The 26086-nt window shown below is 39.0% G+C and overlaps 1 protein-coding gene across 1 annotated transcript; it reads left to right on the top strand.

Moving 5' to 3' along the window:
* Nucleotides 1–5343: 5343 nt before the first annotated feature.
* On the top strand, nucleotides 5344–18102 carry ZC3H15 (zinc finger CCCH-type containing 15). The gene is made up of 10 exons (XM_049805456.1): nucleotides 5344–5630; nucleotides 7864–7965; nucleotides 10477–10588; nucleotides 12475–12627; nucleotides 13731–13822; nucleotides 14903–15085; nucleotides 15779–15925; nucleotides 16104–16208; nucleotides 16448–16574; nucleotides 17308–18102. The coding sequence occupies exons 1-10, from the start codon at nucleotides 5553–5555 to the stop codon at nucleotides 17499–17501; spliced, it is 1293 nt and encodes a 430-aa protein (XP_049661413.1). The 5' UTR covers nucleotides 5344–5552; the 3' UTR covers nucleotides 17502–18102.
* Nucleotides 18103–26086: the final 7984 nt, after the last annotated feature.

Genomic DNA, 26086 nt, shown 5'->3' on the forward strand with positions numbered 1-26086 from the left:
CAGCCATGCTGCCCCCTCAGGCTCTGCGCTCCCCCGTGGAGACTGCTGACAGCAGCTCTTGCTGAGCACAAGCCTCTCTCTACACAATACGTTATTTTAAATTGAGCCAAGTCCAACACGCCCGAGGTGCAGCAGGATGGGGTTTTACTACGTCTATTCCACTAACCTTGCTGGTGTGTGGCTTGCCCTTTTGTCACACCACCCTCTGATTTTGAGATACTAAGAAATCATTGGCGATTGTTTGCTTTCTTCCCTTTCCCTCTTCTTCCTGAAGAGCTCAAGACTTGGGAACCCATTTCAGGAGAAATATCTGACCTTACTGGGAGAAACAGTCAACACTTTAAGGGTAGAAAGATGGAAAGTATAGACTTAGGAGTTCTAAATTCTTGTTTGGTTACAGGATATAAGTAACTCACCCACTGCCAAAGCCCGGTTCGCAGAAGGAATTCCTCGGGGGCAGCAGGTTTTGTACCTGAAGTGCCTCCTCAGGCCTTTGTTTGTACCACTGGAAGAGCACTCAGCAACGAGGCTGTTAGGGCTAACTCCTAGCACAAGTGAATGGTAACAGGCTGTCACCCCCAAATATATCCAGGAGAGCTGTCTCCTGATGAGTGACATCACAAGAAAATGCCACAGTTGATCTATTATTACCACACTAACACAAATAAGCAGTCCCATTTGCCTAGCACCTCCACACACCCTTCACCCAGGGCTCATGTAAGTCCATCCCAGCCCCTCCTCAGATTTCCAAATAAGCAAAAATAGATTATACATAAATTATAATACAAAAAAATCATAACTACTCACTTTTTACTAAATTTCTAGCAGGGATTCTAAACCAGTTACTACTCCCCTCAAAATACTATATATATCCTGCCCTTCCCTCAGGATATGAACTGATAGATAATATTATTTATGAAGTGATAGATAATATTATTTAAGTGGCTTTCACCATTAGGCAGAACATCTCCAGCTGACTTAACCAATTAAGTCAGGTTTTATCTTACAAAACCCTCCATGGGAGGCTGGTGAGGAAAGATGTGGTGTGGTGGTTTGAACAGGTCTTTGTCTCAGCTATGTTAGAGGAGGGTCTCCTAAAAGGAGAAGCAACATTTCTGTTGTCTTTGTCAGGCTCTTTCTGATGGCTTTAGAATCTATTACTTACGTTTCTATAAAGTCTGTTGGAGGGGTAGAGGCTTAAGATGTTGGTTTAGCACAAATAAAAATAGGTAGCTGGGGAGATCTAAAAGGATTAAATCAGTGTTTTTGCTGGGGGTGTGTGGATTATTCAAGTGCAAAAGAAATACTCAGGTGAGCAGGAGTTAGAAATCTACAGCTAGTTTTTGACAGAGAAGGAAGGATCTGAAAGCTGCTCCTTCTTCCAATTTGGACGCAAACTGTAGTTCTTTGGCTGTACTTTTGTAAGCTCATATTCACTTAACTTTCTCACTTAGAAACATATGGGGAGATTTTTATTTCTGTGGAAAGAGCAGTATCATGTATTAAACTTGGGTTATTTTTTTAATTGTGAAAGATGCATGTATAACAGTGAAACAGGTTAGTGAAGTACAATGGGCTCTTGAACTACCCATAAACACCTAAAGGTTAATTATTCACTTCTCATTCATTCAATTATTCATAAAGCAATTAATAAGAACTACAGTAATGGTCTCAATTTTTAGGTACAGCAAAGAATGTGGAAAAAATGAAGAAGCTCAAGTCATGTTAAGCCTGATATTTCTATTGTTTAGGGTTTTTTAAATGAAATATTTTAGATAGTGTTGACTTGTATTTGCTTGTAACTCTAGCCTCAGCTAGTTCTAAATCTAATGCTGGATGTAAACTAGAGCCAAGTTGCATGAATTCCTAAAAACAAAATACTGTTCTGCAGGCTTTGATAAATTTTGGATGGATAAATCTTTTAATTATGTGTTATGAAGAAGTACAATCTCAACAAAGATTGCTCAAGATTGCCTGCTCAACACTGAAAGTTCTGGATATGATTGGTTCCTACAATACATTTTAGATCAATTTATACTATTTTTTTCCCTCTCCAATATTTAGGATATAGCAATTTTCTTTTTAATAGCATTTTTCAGACATTCAGCTCTCAATATACCAGATATCATTGGCAAGAAGTTCTTTCTGCTCTTCACATTTATCTGAAGAACCAGTTGGCATGTAGGGATCTGCAGCCTCTGCTAAAAAGGAACTTGCATAAAAATTTATGGCAGGTCTGCATACATTACTACTGAATTGAGCCTTAATGACTGTTAAGTTTGGGGTTTTTTTCCTTTGATTCTGAGTCTGAGAACTGGCTTAATTATTTCTTAGCTGAACAAGAGATCAAAATACAAAATTGATCATGTGAATTTGCAACAATGAAGGAAATGAACTAATTAAACGAATGGTCAAAGCTACTCAGACCACAGAGCAGGCTTTTATCATCTCTATCAAATAAAATATTGATGATAATCTTAATTTCCACTAATTCTTTCAGATCATGATGAGAGGAGGTAGCAAAATGGGAATATTTTTTCCTTTAAGTTGGAAGATATAATGAATTTTGCTGCAAGTGCAATCCATTTCACAGGAGAGGAAAACATTATGGCCTGGCTCCTCATACAGTGGAATAGCAATGACATTAGTGGGAGCTTGACTGACTTAAGGCAGCAAGTTGTCCCAATAGCTCAAACAAAATACACACACTCATTTCCAGACTGAAGTCCCCCTGTGTTAGGTTCCAATTATTGTGTGCTGGTATACATTTTCTGATGGATCAAGAAATCATTAGTTATTACAAATCTTACCCGATATAATAAAGTTTGCATGTTAGCCTGTTAGACCTTCCGCTGCCTCATGGTACTTTGTGATTCTGATATTAAAACCAAAATCTGAAATTGTTCTCCTGTATTTTTTAAGGCTATGTACAACCAAAATTGTAAAACCAAAATATTCCATCATTTCAGAGCACAGAAATAGTGCCATGTGTAACAAATGGCTGGTACAGTTATTTAGCTAAGCACTCTGAAAATTAAAATATTTTATTGGACTATTTGGATCTCTTGTGTTGTGGATCTGTAGGTGCTCAAAGTCTGGTAAGAACAGCTTGCTGTTTGCTTACAGCACAGCCTGTTTTCTTACCTCTGGCCCATGAGATCATTTTAAAAAAATGCCTTGTTACTAAAATATTTGTTGGACGTGCATTGTACCAGAAAGTACTAAACTCGGTGAGGAACAGCAGAATTTTTACTTACAATACAACGTATGAAACTACATCACAGCAAGCCTTAGGTACCTTACTCAAATCAACAATGGAAATTTGTGCTATAGTGGCTGAAACAGACGGATCTTGAAATCTGTTATCAGCAACTAGTATTTTGATATTGGAACATTTTTCAGAAATCGGAAGTTGGGAAATCTGGATAACATATGTCCCCCTATACATTCCACTTTTTTCAAAGCATTTTTTTCTAGTTGTTTTAGAGGGAACAGGTACCACTCACAAACAGCAAGTGTAGTACCAAAGTTTTGCGTTTCTTCCTGTTGCAGAAACTCTTTCCACACGTGGGAAGGAAAGAGCTATGAAAGCCCATCTTGTGAAAGCCAACCTAAAAAGTACACTTCTGGTGTGGTCAGAGAACAGGCATGGAAGCCATAGCATGAGAAAGCAGCAGTACGTGTCAAGGCTAAGAAACTCCATAGGATTTATGTACCACTGATCCTGTTAGGCATTTGGATTCAATTTGGGATTGTTCCACCCTTTCTATGGAAATATTTGTGCCATTTTTGGTGGAACCCAGACCCAACCTTGGCTCTTTGAATGCAAATGAAGAGGATAAATGGGAAGTTTATCTTCCTTCAGGCAGACTACCATTGCTTCACATGCTCAAACCTGACCCACTTCTTTTAAAGTACAGCATACCTTCCGCAAACAGAAGGACTGCTTATTTACAAGGGATGGTTGATTAGCAGTTGCCCTGGGAAGTAGGCAGCTAATGTTCAAACAGCTGAGCCCTTTGCAGTACCAAATTGTCTCCCATTAATCCCTAGGGAGAATGTGTCAGTGCACCCAACGCAGAATCAGAGTTCAGCACTGTAGTTGCTTTTTGGAGGAAGTCTTTAGAGAAAGATGTATCTGTCAAGTGGAACTCAGAGGGAAAAAGACGACCGCGCAAGCGGCTGACTTGAGTTATATTTTTATTGTTTGACTGTTGAAGTAGCCTGGGAGAGTCTGTTTTTCTCCCTGACGTTTGACTGTCTAGTTTGTAGGTTCTCTAGGATGCTATTTTGTAACTGATCCTGAGGAAATCATTGCCGTTAATAAGCAGCAGAGTCCCCTGTGTCCTCATACAGCAGCTGCATTCCCTCCTCTGGCAAAGAGACCGCAGCAAAAAAAATAACAGCTGTGTACACGCACAAACGCACTATCACCTTGCCCATCCCCACTCCCTCCACAGAGTACGTATCCCATACGGGCCAACGGTGAGCCAGCGCGACCACCACCACCACCACCACCACCACGGTGGGTGCCGGCCGTCGTCCTACGCCCAGCCGCTCAGAAACCCGCTGGCAGGCTGTTCACCGCCTGCCGCCTTCCCAGCCCCTTCGGCCTTAGGAGGGCTGTGCAGGGGCACCCTCACGTCAGGCTGCCCGACCCCACAGTCCTGGGTTTTCCCTCACGCCTCTGCGGGTCACACGAACGCGTCCCCAGCCGTCATTCCGCATCCCTTCAGGCAGCAAGTAAACCTGCTGCTTTCCGGACCGCTTCCTTGAAGCCTTGGAGCTGGCAGAGGCAGGAGCAGGCTGCCCAGAAGGGCTGCCGGTGTTGAGCGGGGTTCGGGCCCTTCAGGGCAGGTCGCCTGCTCGCTGGCAGGTCGCTGCCCCCCAGGGGGGTGGCAGGAAGCTCACCTTTCCCCCAGCCACCGCTCCGGAGGGGGAACCGGCCACCCTTCCCGCTGGTGAACCACGCCGTCCCCGCCGAAAGCCGGCTTTCCCAGCGCCGCGCACGGATTCGGCCGGGGAGCGCCCCCGGTGACCGCCATCCCCCCTCGCCTAACCGTTTCCCCGGCCGGCGAGGCACGACCCCCGCAGAGGGCGGGGACGGGGGGGGGGCGGTGCGCGCCCCTCCCTTACTGCCAACGGCCGCCTCCGCAGCCGCGCCAGGCTCCGCAGGCAGACGGACTCCACGCAGCCCCGCCCACCGCGGGGAGCGGCCGCCCACCGCGGGGAGCGGCCGCCCGCCGCGGGGCGGGGCGCCCCCGGCCAGTGTAGGCCCCGCCCCCCGTGACGTCGGCGGAGCGCCCGGCCGTCGCTCCGCCGCGCGGTGCCTGCCGGGAGGCAATTGGGCCCTCGCGCGCTGCCCCGCTTCGAACGCGCGGCGCGCCTGGCGTTGCGTTCCCAGCGTGCCCCGCGGCCGGGATCCGTTGCGCCTCCCCGGCGGCGGCGGCGCTGCTGTCCCGTCCCCTCCCCTCCCGTCCCGCTCCGCCCCGCCCTCCCCACGGCCCTGAGAGCCCCCGAGCGAGAGCTGAGGCCGCTCCGCCCTCCCCGCCATGCCCCCCAAGAAGCAGCAGCAGCCGGCGGGGGGCAGCAAGAAGGCGGACCAGAAGAAGAAGGAGAAGATCATCGAGGTGAGGCGAGCCGAGCGGGGCCGCGCCGGGCCCAGGGGGCCGCGGCCCACGGCCCACGCCGGGCGGGCCGCTCTCCCGCCGCGGCCTTCTCCCTGGCCCCTGCTGGGGCCTGCCGTTTCCCTTCGCAGGCGGGCAGCTCCTTTTGCCGCCTCCCACGGCCGCGGGGGCACGGAAGGCCCGCCGTCACGGCCCGCGGGACGCCTCTTCGGCCGAAGCGGCCGACGAAACGGTCGTAGAGCCGAAAACTTTTGTGTGCGCCGAGGGGTGTGAGCACGCACGCCTGGTGGGTGCGGCGGCCCAGCCCGCAGCGCCGTTCCGGGGGACGTTGGTTCGTTCCCCTCGCGGCCCCGGCGCTGCCCAGATCTGTCAAATCACTGACCGTCGCCCTTCCCGTTGTGCTCGCTGCGCTTTTTGGGCCGGGATTTGGGGCTTCAGCCTGGACGGTTTTAGGCCAGAGCTGTCTTTGAACAGGAGGTGAAGTGTCAAGAGTGCTCTTCGTTTTTTTCTTTCTCGCCTTTTTCTTTCTCCATTTCTGTGTTCTACATGTACCTGTATTTTCTGAGTCCAGCTCTTTGGGGTGTAGGTTTGCGTTTCTCACTCTGTTTAAAACACGTGTGTGGTTTGGTTGGGAGGGGGGGTTAATACAAATTGACCTGTGTGGCCGAGGAGGCATTTCCTGGAACAACAGCTTAGTAAATCCTTCGTTGAAGTTGAATGCAAAATAATTTGAAGATTCATCAGTTGTATCTCGTATTCTATTTAAACTTCTGAGGCTCAACTCCATCGTAAAACCAGACTTAAAAACACTGTGTTTTAGTTATTAAAATAGTTATACAAAATAAGTGTTTGCCTGTATCTGTTCAGCATGAAAGATAATAGCTGCTCAGCTGTTTAGGCAGAGTATCTGTGTAATGCAGGTGTTCTTTTAAATCTAGGACTCCAGAATATTGTTTCTATGTTCTTTGGAAACGTTAGGTGAGAGTGGTTGTTCTCACTCTCTGGTGGCCTCAGTGTTTCTGATGTTCTTGCTGAATCCAGCTGTGTAGGAAAATTCTCTTTTTCATTACAAAAAAAAATGTAGCTGAAAGGGGAAAAACTTGCATTGACTATTAACAATAATTTATTACATAATTCAAATACACAGAGGTTATGTGTTCCTTGTGGCATTTGCCACAAAAACCAAGTATTTGAATGATATATGTTTTTTTCCCAACTAGTTATTTTGAGAAATTATGGATGTAACAGGACAAGTTGCTGTTGGTATGGGATACATTGTAAATGGAAATAGGGTGACTCGGGAAATTTGGAACTCTTTTGTTTTACAATTCTTCTATAGTATATTTTTGTATTGTTAGGCTTTCTAAAAGTATGTTTGAACTGAGATATTATCACTGGATGGACATCTGTTACTTGTTACTGGAAGGAAAAAAATGTTGGTATCAAATCCAAGGCATGGATAGTTTTTTAATGTAGGTATTTCAGTTAAAAAAATAATTTCTGCTTCAGATACTCGTGTGAAAGTAAGCTTTTCTTAAATTAAATTTTTAATAGGTGTGGTATAGAAACCTGTCTCTAACAATGAAATTGGAGATGTGGAGGAAGAGTTGGTTCGGGCAGTAAACAGAAACTTCTTGCAGTGGAGTTAAGGAAGTACAAACACCTCTCTGGACTTGACAGGGGAAAGAGTTGTCTTCAAAGTAATATGGTTAGAAAATGAAAAGCTTAAAATACTTGAAAATAAAAAGTAATATGTTACATATGCCAGTATTTATCTGCATAACAAATATATAACACTTACATATGAGTGCTTGAAGATAAAAGTAATAAGTGATTTCAGGTAGATAGGGGAAAAAAAAGCAGTATTTATGGCTATTCATGCTTCATATTTTCTTCAGATGTTACTTGGATAGTCACCAAAAATATCTTGTCCTTTTGCTGTAGGAGGCCTCAAAATGCTTTGTGTATGTGCTCACACTAATATTTGGACACAAATAGGTCTGGTGATAGAAGCAGCATTCAGTAGGTTCTTTTGAAAACCGAGTTTTAAAGACCATGTGAGGGGTCTAAATATTGTTGATAACTGTTTCTTGGATTGTTTGTGTTGCTAGAGGAAATAACCTGTGTTTAACTGAAAACCTGAGAGGAGTGGCAGGTGGTTTACTTTTCAGGGTTTTTTTTGGTAACAACTTAAACTTTTTTCAATTAATGTGGCTATATTTATCTCTTGATTCAGGACAAAACATTTGGCCTGAAGAATAAAAAAGGTGCAAAACAACAGAAATTTATCAAGGCTGTGACTCACCAGGTAAAATTTGGTCAGCAAAATCCACGTCAGGTAAGCATTTATTCTGTAATGTTTCTCCACTGTATAGTCAAATCATCTTTCACTATATGTATAGATATATGTCACGATACTGAAGTAGAAAAAAGATAAGGTGTTATTTGCCCAATGTATTGTGACTAGCAGAGATAGTTAAATTTATTGTAATCTATTGTCTAGCTGAGAATTATGTAAAGGTAGTACAGAGTATGGGGTTTTGTTGTTTGGTTGTCTTTTTTAAAAAACAAACAAAAAAATCCCCAAACTCCCAACAACCCCGCCCCCTTACCCCCACCCAAATCAAACTCAACTAATAAGCGTGCTTTTTTTGTTTACATAGTATTCTAATAGTAATGCAACTAAGTTTAAGGTATACCTGAAATTAAATTGTAGAAACTGGCTATCAGCAAAGTATAGTGGCACATTCCTTCTCCTTTTTTCTTTTTAATTCCCACCTGATCTAAGAAATAGTGAACAGTTAAAAATAAGAATAGTTGTTACTAATCTAAAAACTGAAGTTGGGGGAAGATTAAAAAAGTTTAAGCCCATATGTGCTTGTTGTTCTACTTATGGGAGTACTTGTCAGACTTTTTTCAACTTTAAATTATAATAAGTCTGCAGCTATTTGTTGACCTGGTCAAAGAAACCGAAATTTTGAGCCAGTGTTGTCTACTATGCTCTTCTTTTGCATGATGAAGTAAAATGTGATGTGGCTGAGATACAATGTTTAGATTATACTTAATCAGAAAGCACTGATTTCCATTATATTATTTTCATGAAGTGAGCCAGGGTTCTTATTCCTACAGTGCTAGGGAAGCTAGTTAAGTGTTTACACAGCTTCCTGTTCTGTGAATAAGCCTGTAAAATAATGACATTTGTGTCAGCTAAATTCATGATGTCATAATTTATGTTAAATTCTTTAAATAACATAAGGATGAACTAACAATAGTGAAGTACAACTTTACTTTTAAAGTTGCTATTTGGCTTATTAGATCTAATCTAATAATTTCTTGTAGTGGAAAGGGCTACTTGATGTCACTTCAAAAACATTGGTGTTACAGTCCTTCTGAAATTTCTATATGAAATCCCTGAATCTGTACATGTATAGGAATACCAGTATGCAAATTAGCCCACCTAAAATAATTTTTCTCAAATGCTTGTAGCTATTGACTGTTGGATGTCAGAAGCTAGTTTTCAGACCTGATTATACCTTCATTACTGTGTAAAATAGTTTTCAGTTAGGGTTGTCCCTGAGGAAGAAAGAACACTTAAAAGCAATTTTTCTTGTGTCCTGAGATACAAAAGGAAATGCTATCAAGGTTTTGTTGTTTGTTTTGGTTTTGTTGTTGGTTTTGGGGTGGGGGTGAGGGGGGTAGTTCTTGAGGTTTGGTGTGGGTTTTTTGTTTTTTGGTTTTGAAAAGCAAGCTTCATCTTCATGCTTTTAGAACCCTAGTACTACTTTTTGTAGTTGACACGTGGGTCTGCATGTTATATAAAATAGGATTTGTGAACTTTCAGTATGAAAACTGACCAAACTAATCAATTCCCTTTTAAAACAATTTGGTGTATTTTTGCCAAATTCACCATAAGAACAAAGCTCCTTTTTTAATATTGCACTGCATTTTACCAGTACAGTACCCCACCTATTTGTATAGTGGTGTTAGTCTCACTAGCTTTCTTTAAGGATGAGTCACATAATCTAATAGTTTTTCCTATGTCCTCTTTCATCTGTCTTCATCCATCTCTGCTACTCTGGTATAGATACAGGTCTTTTCTGGCTTATCCAAAAAGGGTAAGGCAGAGTCGGGTGTGGCTTTTTTCTTTTTTTTTTTTTTTTTTTTTTTTTTTTTTTTTTTTTTTTACACAGAAACTTTTTGTTTCTTAGGTGAGCTTGGTTTTCAGTCCTTGGCCCCCAGTACCTATAAAATTAATGTTCTTGTCTTACAAACCACTGGTTATCAATGAAACATTGATATATTGAATTGTTATAAATTCAGACAAATAGTGTTCTAAAAGCAGTTCCCAACTTCTACAGACAGATTTCCTGAATTGCTACCGGCATGCGTGAAGAGGAGGAGCAACACAGCGTAGCATGTAGGGGACTAGAGTCAGAGAGGCTTTTGTGCAGATCTTGGAGTAACTGCATTGAATATTTGCACTGCTAATGTAAGACAAAAGAGCAACTAACTTTTCTTCTCCTAGTCTCAATATCCTTCATTTGATTTCCTAGCCTGTAAAGGTGGAATTAGAGGAAACTGTCATCTTATGGTACCTACCAGCATCTCACATCGCTGACAAATTGCATTTGAAATTCCTTCTGTTTGAAGGGTCAGTCAGTACCACTAGATGGCACTGGCTATGCACTCATGGGCAGGAATTCTGAGAAATTCAGAAATTATTACTGGTTATTTCACTCCTCCCCTTATAAACTAATTTAGAATAATTTGCTATTTCAGTGTACAGTTGATGTGAAGTGAGTAATGTCATAATTTTATATTAATGACTTCAAATTTGGGGTCATTATAGGCTGCTCAAACAGAAAGTGATAAGAAATTAAAAAAAGAAGATAAGAAAAAAGAATTACAAGAACTAAATGAACTCTTCAAGCCTGTGGTTGCTGCACAGAAAATTAGCAAAGGTATGAGTAACTGAATTCTCTTCATTTATGTTCTCTTATTCATATATCTACTTCAGGTAAAACAACCCTTTAAAAACACCAATTCATTTTTTTAATAAAGCAGATATATCTGTTTCCTTCTGTATCTAGTGTACCAAGTAGTTTGTCAATAATGATTTGACATTTTTTTTTAGGAAGTCATCTGGGGTTACTAGATCATTAGAATATCAAAAGCTGCATTGATACTGACGAGGCAGCTGTAGATACTTTGCTATATCCAGGTTCATTAATTAGATGCTTCTGCGTGAGTGGCTTGATTCTGTGTGTGTGTGTGACAGTATTTGTTTAAAGCAGCCTGCCTCTCCAGGGAAATGTGAACATCCAGGTATTACAAGTAATATAATATGACAACTATTGTCTTCACAGAAAACTTGTATTCAAATTGGAACACTAAAAACTTTCTAATTACTTCTGTCCTACCTCACCATTAACAGTAGGACTTGGTTTTGGAAGTGTGGTCTTACTTGAACTCAAGTTATTCAACAAACTAGTTTTGTGATGAAATATAAGTTTGAGAGTGTTTGATACTTCTAGGAATTGGCTGTCATGTGGGAGAGAAAAAAAAAATCATACTTTTTGGAATGAACTAAATGTTATCAACTCTCTGCCTTAATCTTCTGGAACTAGTGAGTTTGCAATAATTTTTGACTAAACAAGTGTGGTTTCTGTGCATGTCTTCAAAGCAAACCTGATATTTGCTCATTGTGGCACTTAGCAGCAGCAAAAGCTGGTTTTCTGTTTATGATTTGCAGTGGTCAGCTTTTTCCAAATAAAGTAGGTCTTGACTTAAAGTTATTTCGGAAGACTAATAGTGTCCTAATTAAAGCTTATGCTTTCTATTGAGGGTGCCAACAAGGAGAGCTCTATTACCTGAAGTTCTTTTAGGGATCCACTCACTGTTTAAAAACTGATTTTTAGTTAAGATTTTAAATGTACTCTAGTCACTGGTGACTTGCACCAAGCATAAAATCACAAGGCTAAAACTTAAGCTTAATCTTACATGAGCACTTAATGAATATTACAAGTAAAGTATTTCTGATTTAGTTGTCTCATAAATATGTTTCTACCTGCTTTCATTTCTTTTCTCACTTCCTAATGGTCAAATAATTCCTTTAGTGGGATGAATGGAATGGGCTGCCCAGGGAAGTGGTTGAGTCACCATCTCTGGTGAGGTATTCAAAAATGGATGGGACGGGATACTTCAGGATGTAGTTTAGAGGGCATGGTTGATGGTTGGATTCCATGTCTTGAAGGTCTTTTCCAACCTAAATGATTCTATGATACTTACTTAAACTGTAGTTAGGTTGATTAAGTAGTTCATACTATAGCAATAGTTGCTTATTTTGGGGGCTACCAGCAGCCATCTTATTTATATTATTAAAGAAAGTGGTCTGAATGAGTGCAGCTTAGATTATTATAATTTATTCTAGTGTGTTGTTCATCTGTTAAGGAAAGACTGACATCTAGACGATGCTTTACTGTGTATTAGAGGCAAAAATAGCTTATTGTATAGGGAAGAACTTGCACAGAGAGATATCTTGTATGTATTATTATATGAATGAATAATTTACTCAGGCACACGTCTATCCATATTTCTTTAAATAGTCAAGTGCCAGCTTTGATACTTAATGTAAATACCATGCTATACAAAGTAAATACGACATGTTCAGGACATGGAGTATTTACTTGTGATGAACTTCACATCAAATAACTTTAACTTTTAAAAATGTGTTTTCATTCTGCACAGGTCCTAAAGATTGTATGATCCTAGGCATTGTTTTCAGAGCTTTTAATACACAGCTTTAGCTTGAAAATAGTATAAAAATATAAAAACTTTTTTCACTCAGGTGCTGACCCCAAATCTGTAGTTTGTGCTTTCTTCAAGCAAGGACAATGCACTAAAGGAGACAAGTGCAAGTTTTCTCATGATTTGTCTTTGGAAAGGAAGTGTGAAAAACGAAGTGTCTACATTGATGCAAGAGATGAAGACCTTGAAAAAGGTATAATACTTGTAGAAAATGACTACTAAACTATTCTGATTCTGAAACTGGATTTTTAACATTGAGTCTTCTTGTGTTGTGGTTAAGATCTTGAAGAGCCTGGTCAATGACCAAGACAACACGTACCACCGTTCAAAATTATGAACAACAGTGAAACTCGCTTCAAAACACGTGCTCACAAGTATTCTTTAGACCTTGTTTAGAAAAAGTATGACATAGTGATCTTGGATGGTGGGTTTTTTTAATTCTGCTGTGTAATGTATTATGTCATACAAGTAGGAAGTTATACAGTATTTTGTCTGTCTTAGAGTTGTTAGTTTCTTCCAAGTTCTACAAAATGGAAGTGCAGAAGGAGGAGGTGTAATGAGCAACCATACTTGCTTTCCAGAATTATTACTAGTGTTTACCCAAATGTGCACAGTTCTAGAATTCATGATACTTAGGAATTTCTTCTGTGACTTAATCTCCTTTCCCCAAATCGTTTGTTGGCTGAGTACTCTGGATTTCACTTTTACTTAGCAGGGGTTAGAGATTTTATAGTCGAAATAATTTCTTTTGTTTTTCCACAATTCATCACATCTCAGTCTTTATTGGAATTTTAGCCTCTGTCTTCCTAAATGAATACGATAGGATCCCATAGATTCACTATTACTGTTACTGTTGGTGATCTTGCTTCTTTTGATGGAACCTTCTTTTAACACCGAAAATTTGGTATTCTCTCTTTCAATTCTCCAGTTACATTATCTGTATTTCTGGACATTAGCCTCCAACCTTCTCTTTTACTCAAGCCGTCTTCCTTTTCTTCTTTTCCCCTGTCTGTGCTCAGTAGTGTACAGATGGAATGACACATTTTTCAGTCTTTAACTGAAACACGCTTTGTGCATCTCAAAATACAAATTTCTAAGGCTTTTGAGGAAATTGTCTTGTGAGCAGCATAGGAGAGTTTGAAAACTTTATTATAAAAGCCTGAATTTATTTTTCATTCTACAAACTAACTAAAATGTAAGAATCACATATGAAAACTGTTACTAGGGAGAAAAGCAACTTGACAGCGTTGTTTAGTATTTGGAATTTTTGTGAAACCATCTGTTGTCTCTTTCTAGATACAATGGATAACTGGGATGAGAAGAAGCTGGAAGAAGTGGTGAACAAGAAGCATGGTGAGGCAGAAAAGAAAAAACCCAAAACTCAAATAGTATGTTCTTTTTTTCTTTTTTTTTTTTTTAATTGAGCTGTAGTAGAGAGAATTAACTGGGGACTGGTATTAGATATGTTTATTGTTATCTAAAGATTTGAATGGAATATTATAACAACGTTCCGAGTATACAGTTGGGCTGATAGTATTTCTAATAATGTATTTAAAAAAAAAACAACAAACAAAAACCCACCCTGAAGCTCTTTCAGTCATCATAAGGTATTTTCTCATGTGAAATACAAATGGATAGTAGATGCAGTGCTTTCAGAATAGAAATGCTGAAGGGATCAGTAATATATGTAATGCATGCTACTTGCTTAGGAGATTCAGGTATTGTGATTAGTTAGGTCTATCATCTCATTCTAGTGACTGCTGTATATCTTGGCTTATTTATGTACTGGGTGAAATATAAGCATATAAGTTTAAATTTTCTCCTGTAAGCTGAAATTTACTAATTGAGAGTCATTAGTAGTTCCTGACCTCTGACTTCAAGAATATTCTTTAGTTTGTGCATTAAATGGTATAATATCTTAGTCCCTTTTACATTCTTCAGAACTATTTCACCTTGTTTTCATTACCAAATAATTAAATATTCTGTTGATACTGTCTAAATTTGCAAAAGTTCAACTTTGATATGGCTAAGTGTGAACAAGTTCCAGAATGGCATCTTTACCTAAGCTTCCAGCTCATGATCCTTTAACATCTGAGGCAGTTTCAATTTATTTTGATTAAGACTACACTGATGGTGGTGAGCAGGAAGAGAAAGACTGTCAGCATGCTTTTACATGTGCTGCTGGCTTTACAGTTGTACACAGTTGCCAGTCTTCTGAGTCACCCTGTCTTTTTTAAATTAGGTTTATGTTAATGGGAAAATGCTGTTGACTACATGAGTTTTAGATAATTAGTTGCACTTCTTTTGTCTACATTTTTAGTGGCAATGCATTTCACATGTTCAGTTTTGACTACAACTGGCTTTGAATTACTGTACTTCTGACATGTAGTAGATACGCATGTAGTGTAAATTGCTGGGGATGAAGAGAACGCAGTGCTAACAACCATTTTTTTTTTTGTTTTATACAGGTCTGCAAATACTTCCTTGATGCTATTGAAAACAACAAATATGGATGGTTTTGGGTCTGTCCAGGCGGAGGAGACAACTGCATGTATCGCCATGCTCTCCCTCCAGGTTTTGTATTAAAAAAAGACAAAAAGAAGGAGGAAAAGCAAGATGAAATTTCTTTAGAAGATCTAATAGAAAAAGAGGTAAAGTTGTCAGACAGGTACCTTTTGGTGGTATTTGTTTTCATTATTCTGAAGGGACAGTTGTAAATAACTTTCTAATTCATAATGAAAAAGTATAAAATGTTTTTGGAGCTGTATGAGCTGGAGTGAAGGATGTGTAATATTTGACTCATGTTTTTGTTTAGAAAGTGTTACTTGGTGAATAAACTGTAGCTGCATACTTAGTGCAGGTGCTACTACTCCTTTTTTAGGATGCTTCTATTTTTTCCTGTTATTTTCGCTTTATCTATTACAACTGCTTCTATGGGCCTTTCTCATCCCCAGCTCACTGCCTGCTTATTTTTCGCAGAACTCTGTAATGAGGAAGCAACACCAAAAGAACGGGGCCTTCTGAAGGCATTACGTTGCTGCTGTGCTTATTTCTGTCACCATTGCCTGGCAGTGTCAATTTGAGGAGAGCCTGAGCTTTTATCATTGGTTTCTTTCCTCCTCCACTTCTCATGTTAACTTTCATGTCAATTCACCTAACTAACTGGAATACTGTCTGTTGAGTCAAACTTCAAGTTGATGGCACATGTGCGACAGTGGCAAGAGTGAAGAAGAAATTGGAAATAAATGTTTTCAGTTAGTTTCTGGAAAAGAGTAATTAAATCTCTAATTTGTTATAGCCTTTGGAAACAATTTCTAGCATTAATTGGTCTCTTTACTTGACAGCGTGCTGCCTTAGGACCAAATGTTACCAAAATTACTCTAGAGTGTTTTATTGCATGGAAGAGAAGAAAAAGACAAGAAAAAATTGATAAGGCTGAGCAAGATATGGAGAGGAGGAAAGCAGATTTTAAAGCTGGCAAAGCGTTGGTGGTATGTTTTACAGTCCAATTCTTAATATAAGAAGAAAGAGTAAATAACTTTTTGTAATGAGGTAGCTGGCCTGGAATTGCTTTGCTTTTTCTTTTTTTCTTTCTGTTATTCTCTTTTTTTTTTTCAGCAGTATAAATACTATGAAGTGATAAATTAAGATTTCTCTTTCTGTGACTAGATTAGTGGACGTGAAGTATTCGAGTTCCGACCAGAGTTAGTTGATGCGGATGATGAAGAAGCAGATGACACGCATTATATTCAAGGAACGGGAGATGATGATGAGGTAAAAAAACAGTAACTCAAATAATATTTCAAGTTACATTCGAATTTGAAAACCTTTAATTTGAGAGCTTTTACAGTGCAATTAATAAGCTTGGTTCTTCAACACTGCTACAGACTGTGTTTTGTCAAAATTTTGATATGAAAAGGAAGACAAAAAAATCCCCACTTGTAGAAATCCTGCAGAAATGAGAATTTCTGTAGATAAGTAATTCATGCAGAGCATCTTGGTTTATTTTTCAGATGGAAGACCCTGTGTGCATAAATGATGTCGATTTGAACCTCTATGTCCCAAAGGCTGTAGATGAGACTGGCATTACTGTGGCTAGTCCTGAGCGATTCAGCACATACAGTTCAATAGAAAAAGATGGTAAGCTCACTATTTAGGCATCACTAATACTGGATTGAATTGTTAAGAGCTTCCAGAAAGGTAGATAGAAATGAATTATTATCTGCTGAAAGTAAGTATTTGTTTAAAAAGGGGCAGGGGAGTGAAATTACCATCAATGATACATGTAGTTACTAAAGAAAAAGCTTGTAGTAAATGCTATGCACTTCTTGGTTTGTTGAAATTTAAATAAAAGATAGTGTTTATGGCCACTTCAAGTAAATCATTAAGATGTTTCAGTAGATTCTTTTTTTTTTTTTCCCCTTCAGATTTAGTAAATGATTGAGTGAATAATATCAACAAAACTGCAAGCTTTTCTTCATATGTTCTAGCTAACTTAAGTTAGCTTGTCATTTCTTAGAGTGAGGTTTTGATCTTGGTGCGCTTGTGGAATGCATACCCTGATCTTTATGACCCTGAGTCTTTTAAGTGCAGACATTGAGTAGGAGTAGCTCATTAAGTTTGACCCAGTTATGAAAATAGGAGTTTGAGGAGTTGGGAATTTTGAGTTGTTATTTCAACCTGTTTTAATAACTAATGATCCAAACCTGCATATTAATCAGGTACATGTAATTTAGCCAATATAAGTCTACATAAATTTCAAATGAAGTAACTTCTTTATAGTTTCAAAATTTTAAAGCCTGTTTAGTAGGATTGTGAATTAGTGATTAAGAAACTTGTGACACTGAAATGTAAGAATTATTTTTATTTTCAGATAATAAATTAAATGAAGCTTCTGGTGGTGATATTAACAGCAGTGAGCAAAATGATTTAGAGGAAGATAATGACGGTGATGGGGAGTTGGAAAATGGAGTAATTGATGCAGTTCCAGTTGATGAAAATCTTTTTACTGGAGAGGACTTGGATGAACTAGAAGAAGAACTAAACACTCTTGATTTAGAAGAATGAATTAAAAAGATCAAGTGAGGAGTTAAATCTATGTGACAAAGTGAAAACTGACTATGTTTTTTTTCTCCTTTTTGAATAGCATTCTTAAACAGGATGTTTATGGTTACCCAGCTGATTCTGATGGGCACATCATATACCAGGAATATTTTCCTTCAATCTCATCTACTCCAATCTTGACTATGCTCACAGTAAAATATTCAGAGTAGTTCAGAATTACCTGACAGCTGAATTTGCAGAAAATGAGATATAACTTTCAACTAAAAGTAGGAAGTGTAACTGCTTTGCCAGTATGCAAGTATAAGTGGGCAATTTGATACCAGGTGCAGTAGATAAAGTATACATTCTTCACCAGAACTGCATTTTTATTAGTGATTGTGTTTAGAAACTGTCTGAAGTGGTTTTAGGCAGTATACTCTAATGGAGCTGATGCAGGTTATGCTTCTTTAAGTGGTGATTAGCTTTATTTGATCAGCTGGATACTGAAGATTGTGAACTGATACATCATACAATACAATATGGTGCCCTCTGTTCAAAATGTTTTAAACTTTCCCACCGCCTTTTGCCAACAAAACTGTAAATAAAAACTATCAACTTTAAAATATCTGTGTTGATTTTTCTCTGTTAAGTTACGATATCATACCAAACTGTTAATAACTTCATTTTCTAATACAGTCATAAATAGTTTTCTCTCCAGTCCTGATACAGAGGTGATGATGTCAGCTTCAGTTAAAAAACTGTCATTTCAGTTAGCCCTAATTTAATACACTTCATGCAGTGTAAAAGTCAGCAGCTGACTGTCCCCGTCCCCCGTCCCCCCCGTTGTTATCTCCTACCCATCCTGATTTAATACATGTTATAAATTACTCATTGCTATTTGAGTCTCATTCTTTCCCCACTGTTTTGTATGTTAGTGAAGACTTCAAGCTCTGAAGAGGCGGGATGTTACGGTCTTAAAAAATGCCTGTCATATCTTCAGTGTTCTATAAATAACACAAAGTTACGCAGTAGTAAGTGGCCTCAAAGCGGAACAGTCTTGTACCCTGCAGGGGGCACTTATTGTCAGGCTTTAAATGAAGTCAACATGTCCTTTTAAAACTTGCTGAATCCCTGCCCTATGGATTTCTCAGTAATGGTGCTTTTTCAAGGGGGCTGTAGGTTGTGCCTCCTTGTGGTACCACTAATAATATCTGTAACAGTATAGCTGTACTAATGATACTGTTTGTATCGATTTTTCTAAGGCTTTTAAATTAACTACTTGAAGACCATTACGATTCATGGCATTGTTAGTGAGCTTTACTTGAACTGCTTTTGGGTGGTAATAGTAGCTTTAATGGTTATTTCTGACACTGCTAAATTGACTCTTGTATCTTGAATGCTATTTCTAAAATAGCTGACTTAGACAATTTTTGCCTTTTTTTGGATCTTTGTGGAATTTTTCTCCTATAGGAACAAGAAGCAGTGTTTAAGAGAAAGAAGCCTACTGAAATTGACTTCTAAATGTAAGTGTTTAAGGAAAAGCTGCAATATCAGATATAAATATTTATTTATGGAGATTTTTCTCCCATGGCCATAAATAAACAGTGTTGACAGATTATTGTATTATACTGGCCAGCAATAGGATACCTGGATATCAGGACACTTAAGAATGCAATTCATATTTGAATGTATGATGCATAATTTTTAAAGTTGTATATTTTAAATGGGAATAAAAGTAATTTAATCATTATCAAGGATGACAATGGCTTTCTATATGTTGTCTCTTAGCGACCGGTATATTTTATATAATACTGATTTCTATGATACTGATAGAAATAGGTTCCATCTTTGGAGGAATGGCAGGGTAACATTAATTTCAGCTAATAAAACACTGAGATAGATGGGCAGAGAGTGCGTGTGTGCCCTTTTGAGTCTAAAGGGCTCAGCTGTGGTGTGTAACTCTGTTGTGCTTGCATCATTTAAACATTAGGACAGTTGCCTTGCATAGTACTTAAGTATGTTGAATATCTGTAAGTTAGTTGAAGAACAACTTGCAGTAGTTATTGACAGATTATTTCATGTGGTCAGGAAACGATAGTTGCTATCCCTTTTTGGTTTTCACCCTTTCCTTTCAACTTACGCTGGCACTCCTTCTGACTGGACTTGTTCTAGCCTCTTGGCTGGGTTGGTCTGTCTAGATTTCTAACCATGAAAGCAAGGTGACTGCTTTTGAAGACGTCTTTGTTATTGTGGCATTCAGGCATACTTCTGAGGATTAGTAGCAATACGATGCTACTTGTTCTTCTGCCTGAAGATAGGCTTGAATATAACCTGTTAAAGTTCTTCATCTTGTGAGTTAAAGAAGCCTAAATTTGCAGGTGATAGGGAGTTTCAGTCAATAAATGCTCAACTAAAAATGAATGCAAAGGCCTTGGGTTAGATGAATTAGTAATATTTTGGAAATGAGCACTGTGATAGCATGGAGTCCACCTGAATGTGACTTTACCACTGAGTTGTTCCTATTGATGCAAATTTCCCCAAATTAATTTGATGTTAAGTGAATGAGTCACTTACGGAAAAAGGAGATACAATCTGCATCCTAAAATAGCAGTATTTTCACTTCAGTGACCATCCTGTTTGTATGGGTCCAAAATACAGGATTTTACTGTTACAGGAGCAGGAGGGCTTGGTCTGAGACACTTGGTCGAGGTCAGGGTGTAAAGGATCATAAGCCACGGAAGAAACACCTCTGCAATGAACTTCATTCCTGTTCCTTGCAGCCTGCCCCATTCTGTGTCATCTTGTTTTTCTTATAACTTAAATGAGTACTGTGTGAGAAGTGTAGTGTAGCTGTGGCTTTAACATTTCTTGAGGAAATACACTAGTGTAGCGCTCTGCCTTTGCAGCACCTTTGTTACTGGACACCTGCGCGGGCAAAACCAATTTAAAAAGTGCTGCGGAAAAACCATGCCTTTCCTTCCTCGTGTTTGCTGTTGTGGGACTAGAGTATATGCTGGGCTTTAAGTTTTGAGGTATGTTAAAAGTCCTGTTACCATCACCCAAAAACTGCTTCAACTGTCTTTAAATTCTCATAGGATTTTTTTTTTTGAGAGCTGTGTGACTGGTTTTTATGCTCGCTACTGCTTTGTTACTCAGAGCTCCGTACTTGTTTTATAATGAACACTGTTGATAAAGGCTTGGAAAAAATCTGGAGAAAAATTAAATATTAAGACTGACCTTAAGTAATACATCATCTCTTAGTTGTTTGTAACAGAAATGTTGCCATTTCTAAATGGACAACGCTCCCCAACTGCTTTTTAGCAAGTGGAGGTTTTACTATGGATAAACTTTGGACGAAGCAGTAGTGCTTTTCTTGGCAATTCAGTATTGTCATAATAGATTGTGTTCATTTAGCAAATCGTTTGTACAGGAAACTTACACATACAAATTAGTATATTTTCATTAATATTTTCTTTTACAGTTCTTTAGTCAGATGTGTAGAATAACAAGTGTCAAAAAAGTATGTCTCAGACACTCTGAATGCTGTTTTCTACTTATTTTGCAATGTTTATGCCCCTTTTTAAAAAATTACCTGAATATAATAAGCAATGCAGGCTTAAATATTTTGTAAGCTTATATATCTTGCAAATAATGTACTTGGAAGTTTCATAAACAGTATTTGTTGTTGTTCCATGTGCTGCTTTTTAATAACTGACTGAAACCATAGAGTGATTAAGTGACTAAATTAAAAATCTGACAAGGTTAGATCTTTGTTTCCCTCATAGTGAAATTATTACAGCCTGAAGTCGAGAGAATGAGATTGCTTTCATATGCAAATCTCTCTCATATATATTCACCTGAAGTATCTCAGGAGAAATACCCCCTGAGTAACATCAGTAAGAATAGGAATAGAATTGGAAAACTGAGGTCTGGGAAGGCCAGAGGAGCCACAAAAAAACCCTGTAACAGTAGCCACACTGCATCAGACCAAGAGACTGTTTATCACAGTCTGAAAACCAGACGTGGGGAAGAGAGAGGTAAGAAGAGGACAAGCCCGTGTACTTCTCGGGAGCGCTCGTCATATGTAGCTTCCAACAATTCTTAATCTAGGCGATTTCCTCTACTAGGTGTAGCCCATGATGGCTTTTTCTTCCAAGTACATTCCCTATTTCTCCTTTGAATCCCTATACATTTTTAGCCTGTTTTGGAAACCCAGCAGTTCCACAGCTCTGCCACATCTTGTTTTGAACATGATTCCTCCTAGCTTGTATTATTAGATCTCTAGGGGAAAATAGAGGAAGTGATATCCTATGCCTGCCTTTGCTTTGAGTTGATGCCAAGTAGAGAAAGTGGATATAAAAAAAGGAGTTGATGTATTTCAGTTGTGAAGGACACAATCTCTTGACATATTTCAGTGCTAGAAACATATTTTTTTTACACAGTTAGAAACTTTTATTTCTCTTAAGGTGCTTGATTCTTTGCTATGAATGGGTCTTAATCAGCAAAATCTTTAATGAAGCAAATAGTCTTTGTTCCCAGTTATGTACCAGAGGTATTTTATGTAGCTATGATCACCTTAAGTGCTTTTATAGTGGTATCTGCAAATCACCCTTCGCTTTTTCCCCTCACACTAGTATTAGAGGCTTAGAAGTGACCTTGGCTTAGGCTGTTATTTTTAGTTCTTCCGTTTCAATAGATGCTCTGTCTTTTTATGGAGAGTGGCTGTTGCTGGTATCAGCAATAAGGCCAAGATGTTTTATTCATTTATGATGTTATAGCCCTAATATGTGACCACAGTATGCTCCTTCATAGCACACTATTGAAATGAATGGCAAAAATAATCAGTTCTTTCAATCATAGAACAACAGCATTTAATTTGTGTTTAGTGAAAGAGACTTCAGAGGTAATCTCTTTATTTTATGTTTTTGACTGAAAGTGTTTGCAGAGCATTTGTAATAAATTTGGACGTAAATTTGAGCAACTCTGGCATAAAACTGAAAAGGTGTTCCCAAAGTATACCAAATCGGACTTCAAAAATGAGATGGACTCCTAAATTAAAGCAAGATACAATGCAAAAGAAAGCATCATAGCTTTCCTTTTTTTTTAAAAAAAAAAAAAAGAAAAAAAAAGGCGGCAGCATGGGAAGAAGCAGAAGCATTCCTGAAGGGAAGAGGAGCTAATTGTTATAGGTTCACAAAGCAAAACAATGTTCTTTGTGGAGTCAGCCGTTGGGGAAATGTGTTCTACGGATGTTGTGTCCTTGGACTTGTGCTGGAATGAAACTGTCTTGTCAGCATAAAATACGGGTGTAGTGCATCTTTTGTAGTTGTAGAATATCAGCTAAAACCTTCTATTTTTCCAGGCCTCTAATAAATTTGAACAGGCTTGCTATTCTAGGAGACCTTTTGTCCCGGTCATGTTTAATCTCCATTCCTGTTTTATTCCTTTGTTTACCTTCTGAGACTGAGGCTGTCCATTTTGTGCTCTGTACACTGCCTGTGAAGATTGGATCAAAGGCATCACTTGGTAGCTTGGTCTCTGTACAATAATACGAATCCATTGTAAGCTCTCAGTCAATGTTTTCTCCCAATCTTAGTCATGTTTGATGTGTCAAGTAGTTTAGTTGTCATGGTTTGGGAACAGTAGACTACTTAAGAAAAAGATGAATTGACCTGCACTTGAAAAATTCTATAGCTGCAGCTTAATGCTTTCTTAAAATAGATAATGGTGAAGTTTCAAGTCAAGAAACCTTTAATTTTCACTCTTCATCACTTTCTTTTTGTTGTCTTCTCTCTCTGCTGAGTATAAATATTACATAAAGGAGGCTCTTCTGACTGAGCCCTCTAATCCATATCAACCAGTTCAGTAACTGTCATGTAAGCCCACCAGCTGCCTTCTCCCTTTGGGCTCCCTCCATGGGCAAGGGGCAAAGCACAGTATTGCCCAGCAGCGTCCTCTGCTAAGGTGGCTCTAAACACTCAAGGGTTTTGCTCATAAAATGGAGAGAAGAAGGATTAGTCAAGTTGGTCAGAGAGGACGTAGCAAAGATCTTATTTCTCCAAATGTCTGTCAGACTAGCGTCAAAATAAGAGGTGATAAACTATAAGGGATCAAAAGGAGTTTAACTTCTGTCATCCCACCTTTGTAAACTTTTTCCTTGACTAAGAACCTAGTAGGTGTCAGAACTACACTTTATCAGTAGTATCAGCCTGGCACTACAAGCTCTTCAGTCTTGTCAATACAAAAAGCTTGTATTCTTTAAATAGTGATTCTAGTTTTTGTCCCACACAGTGTCTTCCACAGAAATATCAAGTTACAGTTCTACAGAATACGTGCTATACATAAATAATTGCCCATTCTTTGTATGTATGGGGAGGCAGGGAGAAGTGGAATGAGGAATCTTCCCCCAAGATAGCAAAAAGGAGAAAGCTTTTAAATGTGCTCTTTGTTCAAAGCACAGAAGTGTCTGCAATTTCTATCACTGATAACTGTTCTCAGCATTAACTGGCAGACTTCTTTTTGATAGATCCAAAAAAGTGTTTTCACCAGCAGCACCCAACTGGCAGTCTATTGGAACAACCTGGCAATTGCAGGCTAATGTCTTACAAGCAAACAATAAAAACTTTTAAAACAAAACAAACCAACACCAAACGCCGCCCCCCTGGCCAAACCCTCTGTTACAATGGTTCGGGATCTGATTCTGTATTGATCCATTTTCTTTAGCTTTATTCCTTGACATAAACACTTATTCTTCAACCCAGTGAGGACATAGTCACCGGTAAAATGTTTTGTAGATAACAGCATGCTTTGGTTTAATATTCATACCAGAGAGGACAATATTCCCTTGATACAGAGACTCAAAACGTAATGGCTTTCAAAGTGAGGGTGAGTTGGGGCTTTTGGTTTGCTTTGGGAGAAAGGGGATTTTTTTGCCCGGGGAAGAAGGAGGAAGTTTGTACTTGGGGACATTCTGTAAGACGGTATCGCGTCCTCTGAAGTCAAGAGGCTGGAGCTGATGGCCAAGCTGGTTTACCAAGGCCTGGGATGCCTGGGCTCAAACACTTTAAATGCTTTTTCAGAGAGGTGGAGGGAAATACTATTTTTCCATGTCAGTTTGTCTTCATGCAATCTTTTAGCGCTTTCATATTTGAGTGTAAAAGACTATTCAGAGTATCAGATAGAAACGAGCTTGGCTTTATTCCACTGGCTTTCAGTTCTACTTGCTCTGCATCCTGTTGTTATTTTGCCCTATAATTCTTCAATGCTTTTAAAGTCTGAACTCATTACCAAGCATGGAGCAGTCTGAAGAAATTTTTTCCCTATTGCTAACCAGGGAATTCTTTGTAAGTTTTAAACTTGGTTTTGTTCCAAATCCTTTAGCAGGAACATGCAAGTGTTGCTGTAGTACAGGAGCACTAGAGGACAGATGCTTCAAGGCAAGACGTGGCATTATGTTTCTGGAGTAGTAAATTAAAAAGCAAAGATGACTGCTCTTTGAGACTGAGCTTTATCAGACTACTTTGAAAATGCATGATGGAAAAAAATCACTGAAAAAATCTCAAGAACTAGGAAATAGAAAGGAAGTTGTACATAAACTATCACACTCTTACTAAATCAAAGATTATTTGCACTAAAGACAGGAATGGCAATATCTCTATAACAGGAAGCACTGACCTCCGGTATTTCTGTATAACCAGAAGCAGGCAAGAATGTGCGAAAACTAGAAAATGCATCTTGTTTTCTGGAAGTTCTCCATAAATGAAATCGACTACAAAGTGACCCCTGTCTTCTGTGCCTATAGATCCTGACTGCAGGGAAGTGTTCTGTTTCTCTTTGCTCCTGGCAGAATAGTGTTTCACAAGTACTTTTGCCAGGCATTGCCACTTCCACTTTCTAAATAAAAACTGTGTGTGTGCTCTAGTAACGTGTTCTGTATGTGCTTGCTATGACTGATGGACTTGTCAGAAAGGACAGTACATAAAATTGTATGAAAACAGTGACAGGCAAAAGAAAGGAAAGGTTTTTAGGAGAGAAATTTAGATGCAATTAAGAAAATAAGATGATGGACAAATAATTACTTCTTCCTCACCTCTGGGGAACTGCATAAAAGCAGTGTGTTCTAGAGCATCTTTTGTGAATGTAAAAAGGCAGAGTTAAATTTATGACATACTGTGAGCAATTTACTTTTGCTGGAGAGCAAGGAAAAAAAGGTGGAGAAGAGAGTGGTGAAGAGAGAGTAGGGATGATTCTTTATTCAAGAATAATATTAGTACTCTTGTATTAATTGTGCCTGCTGTGTATTTACTAGCTCTGCAGGATTAAAAACAGAAGGGTGGATTAGGAAGAAGCGCAGGTTGAAGCACAGTTCTGTCTGAATCAGCCTGTGAAGGAGCTGTCATGGCAGTAGTAACTAGCATAGGAAGCTGGAGCTTTTTCATCTAGCAGGCTACACGGATGCTATGTAAGGTCAGCCATTTCGGTAGGGTCAGAGAAGCAGAAACGCCTTCTGTACACAGTACGCATATTCCACACGAGATGGAAGAGCAAAGAAAGCCTGTGATTTCGATGTTTCCTTTCACTTGTTTTCTTTTCCTACTTTTGAAGTAGAA

The sequence above is a fragment of the Accipiter gentilis genome, chromosome 1 (genome assembly GCF_929443795.1).
Source record: "Accipiter gentilis chromosome 1, bAccGen1.1, whole genome shotgun sequence".
Lineage (NCBI taxonomy): Eukaryota > Metazoa > Chordata > Aves > Accipitriformes > Accipitridae > Astur > Astur gentilis.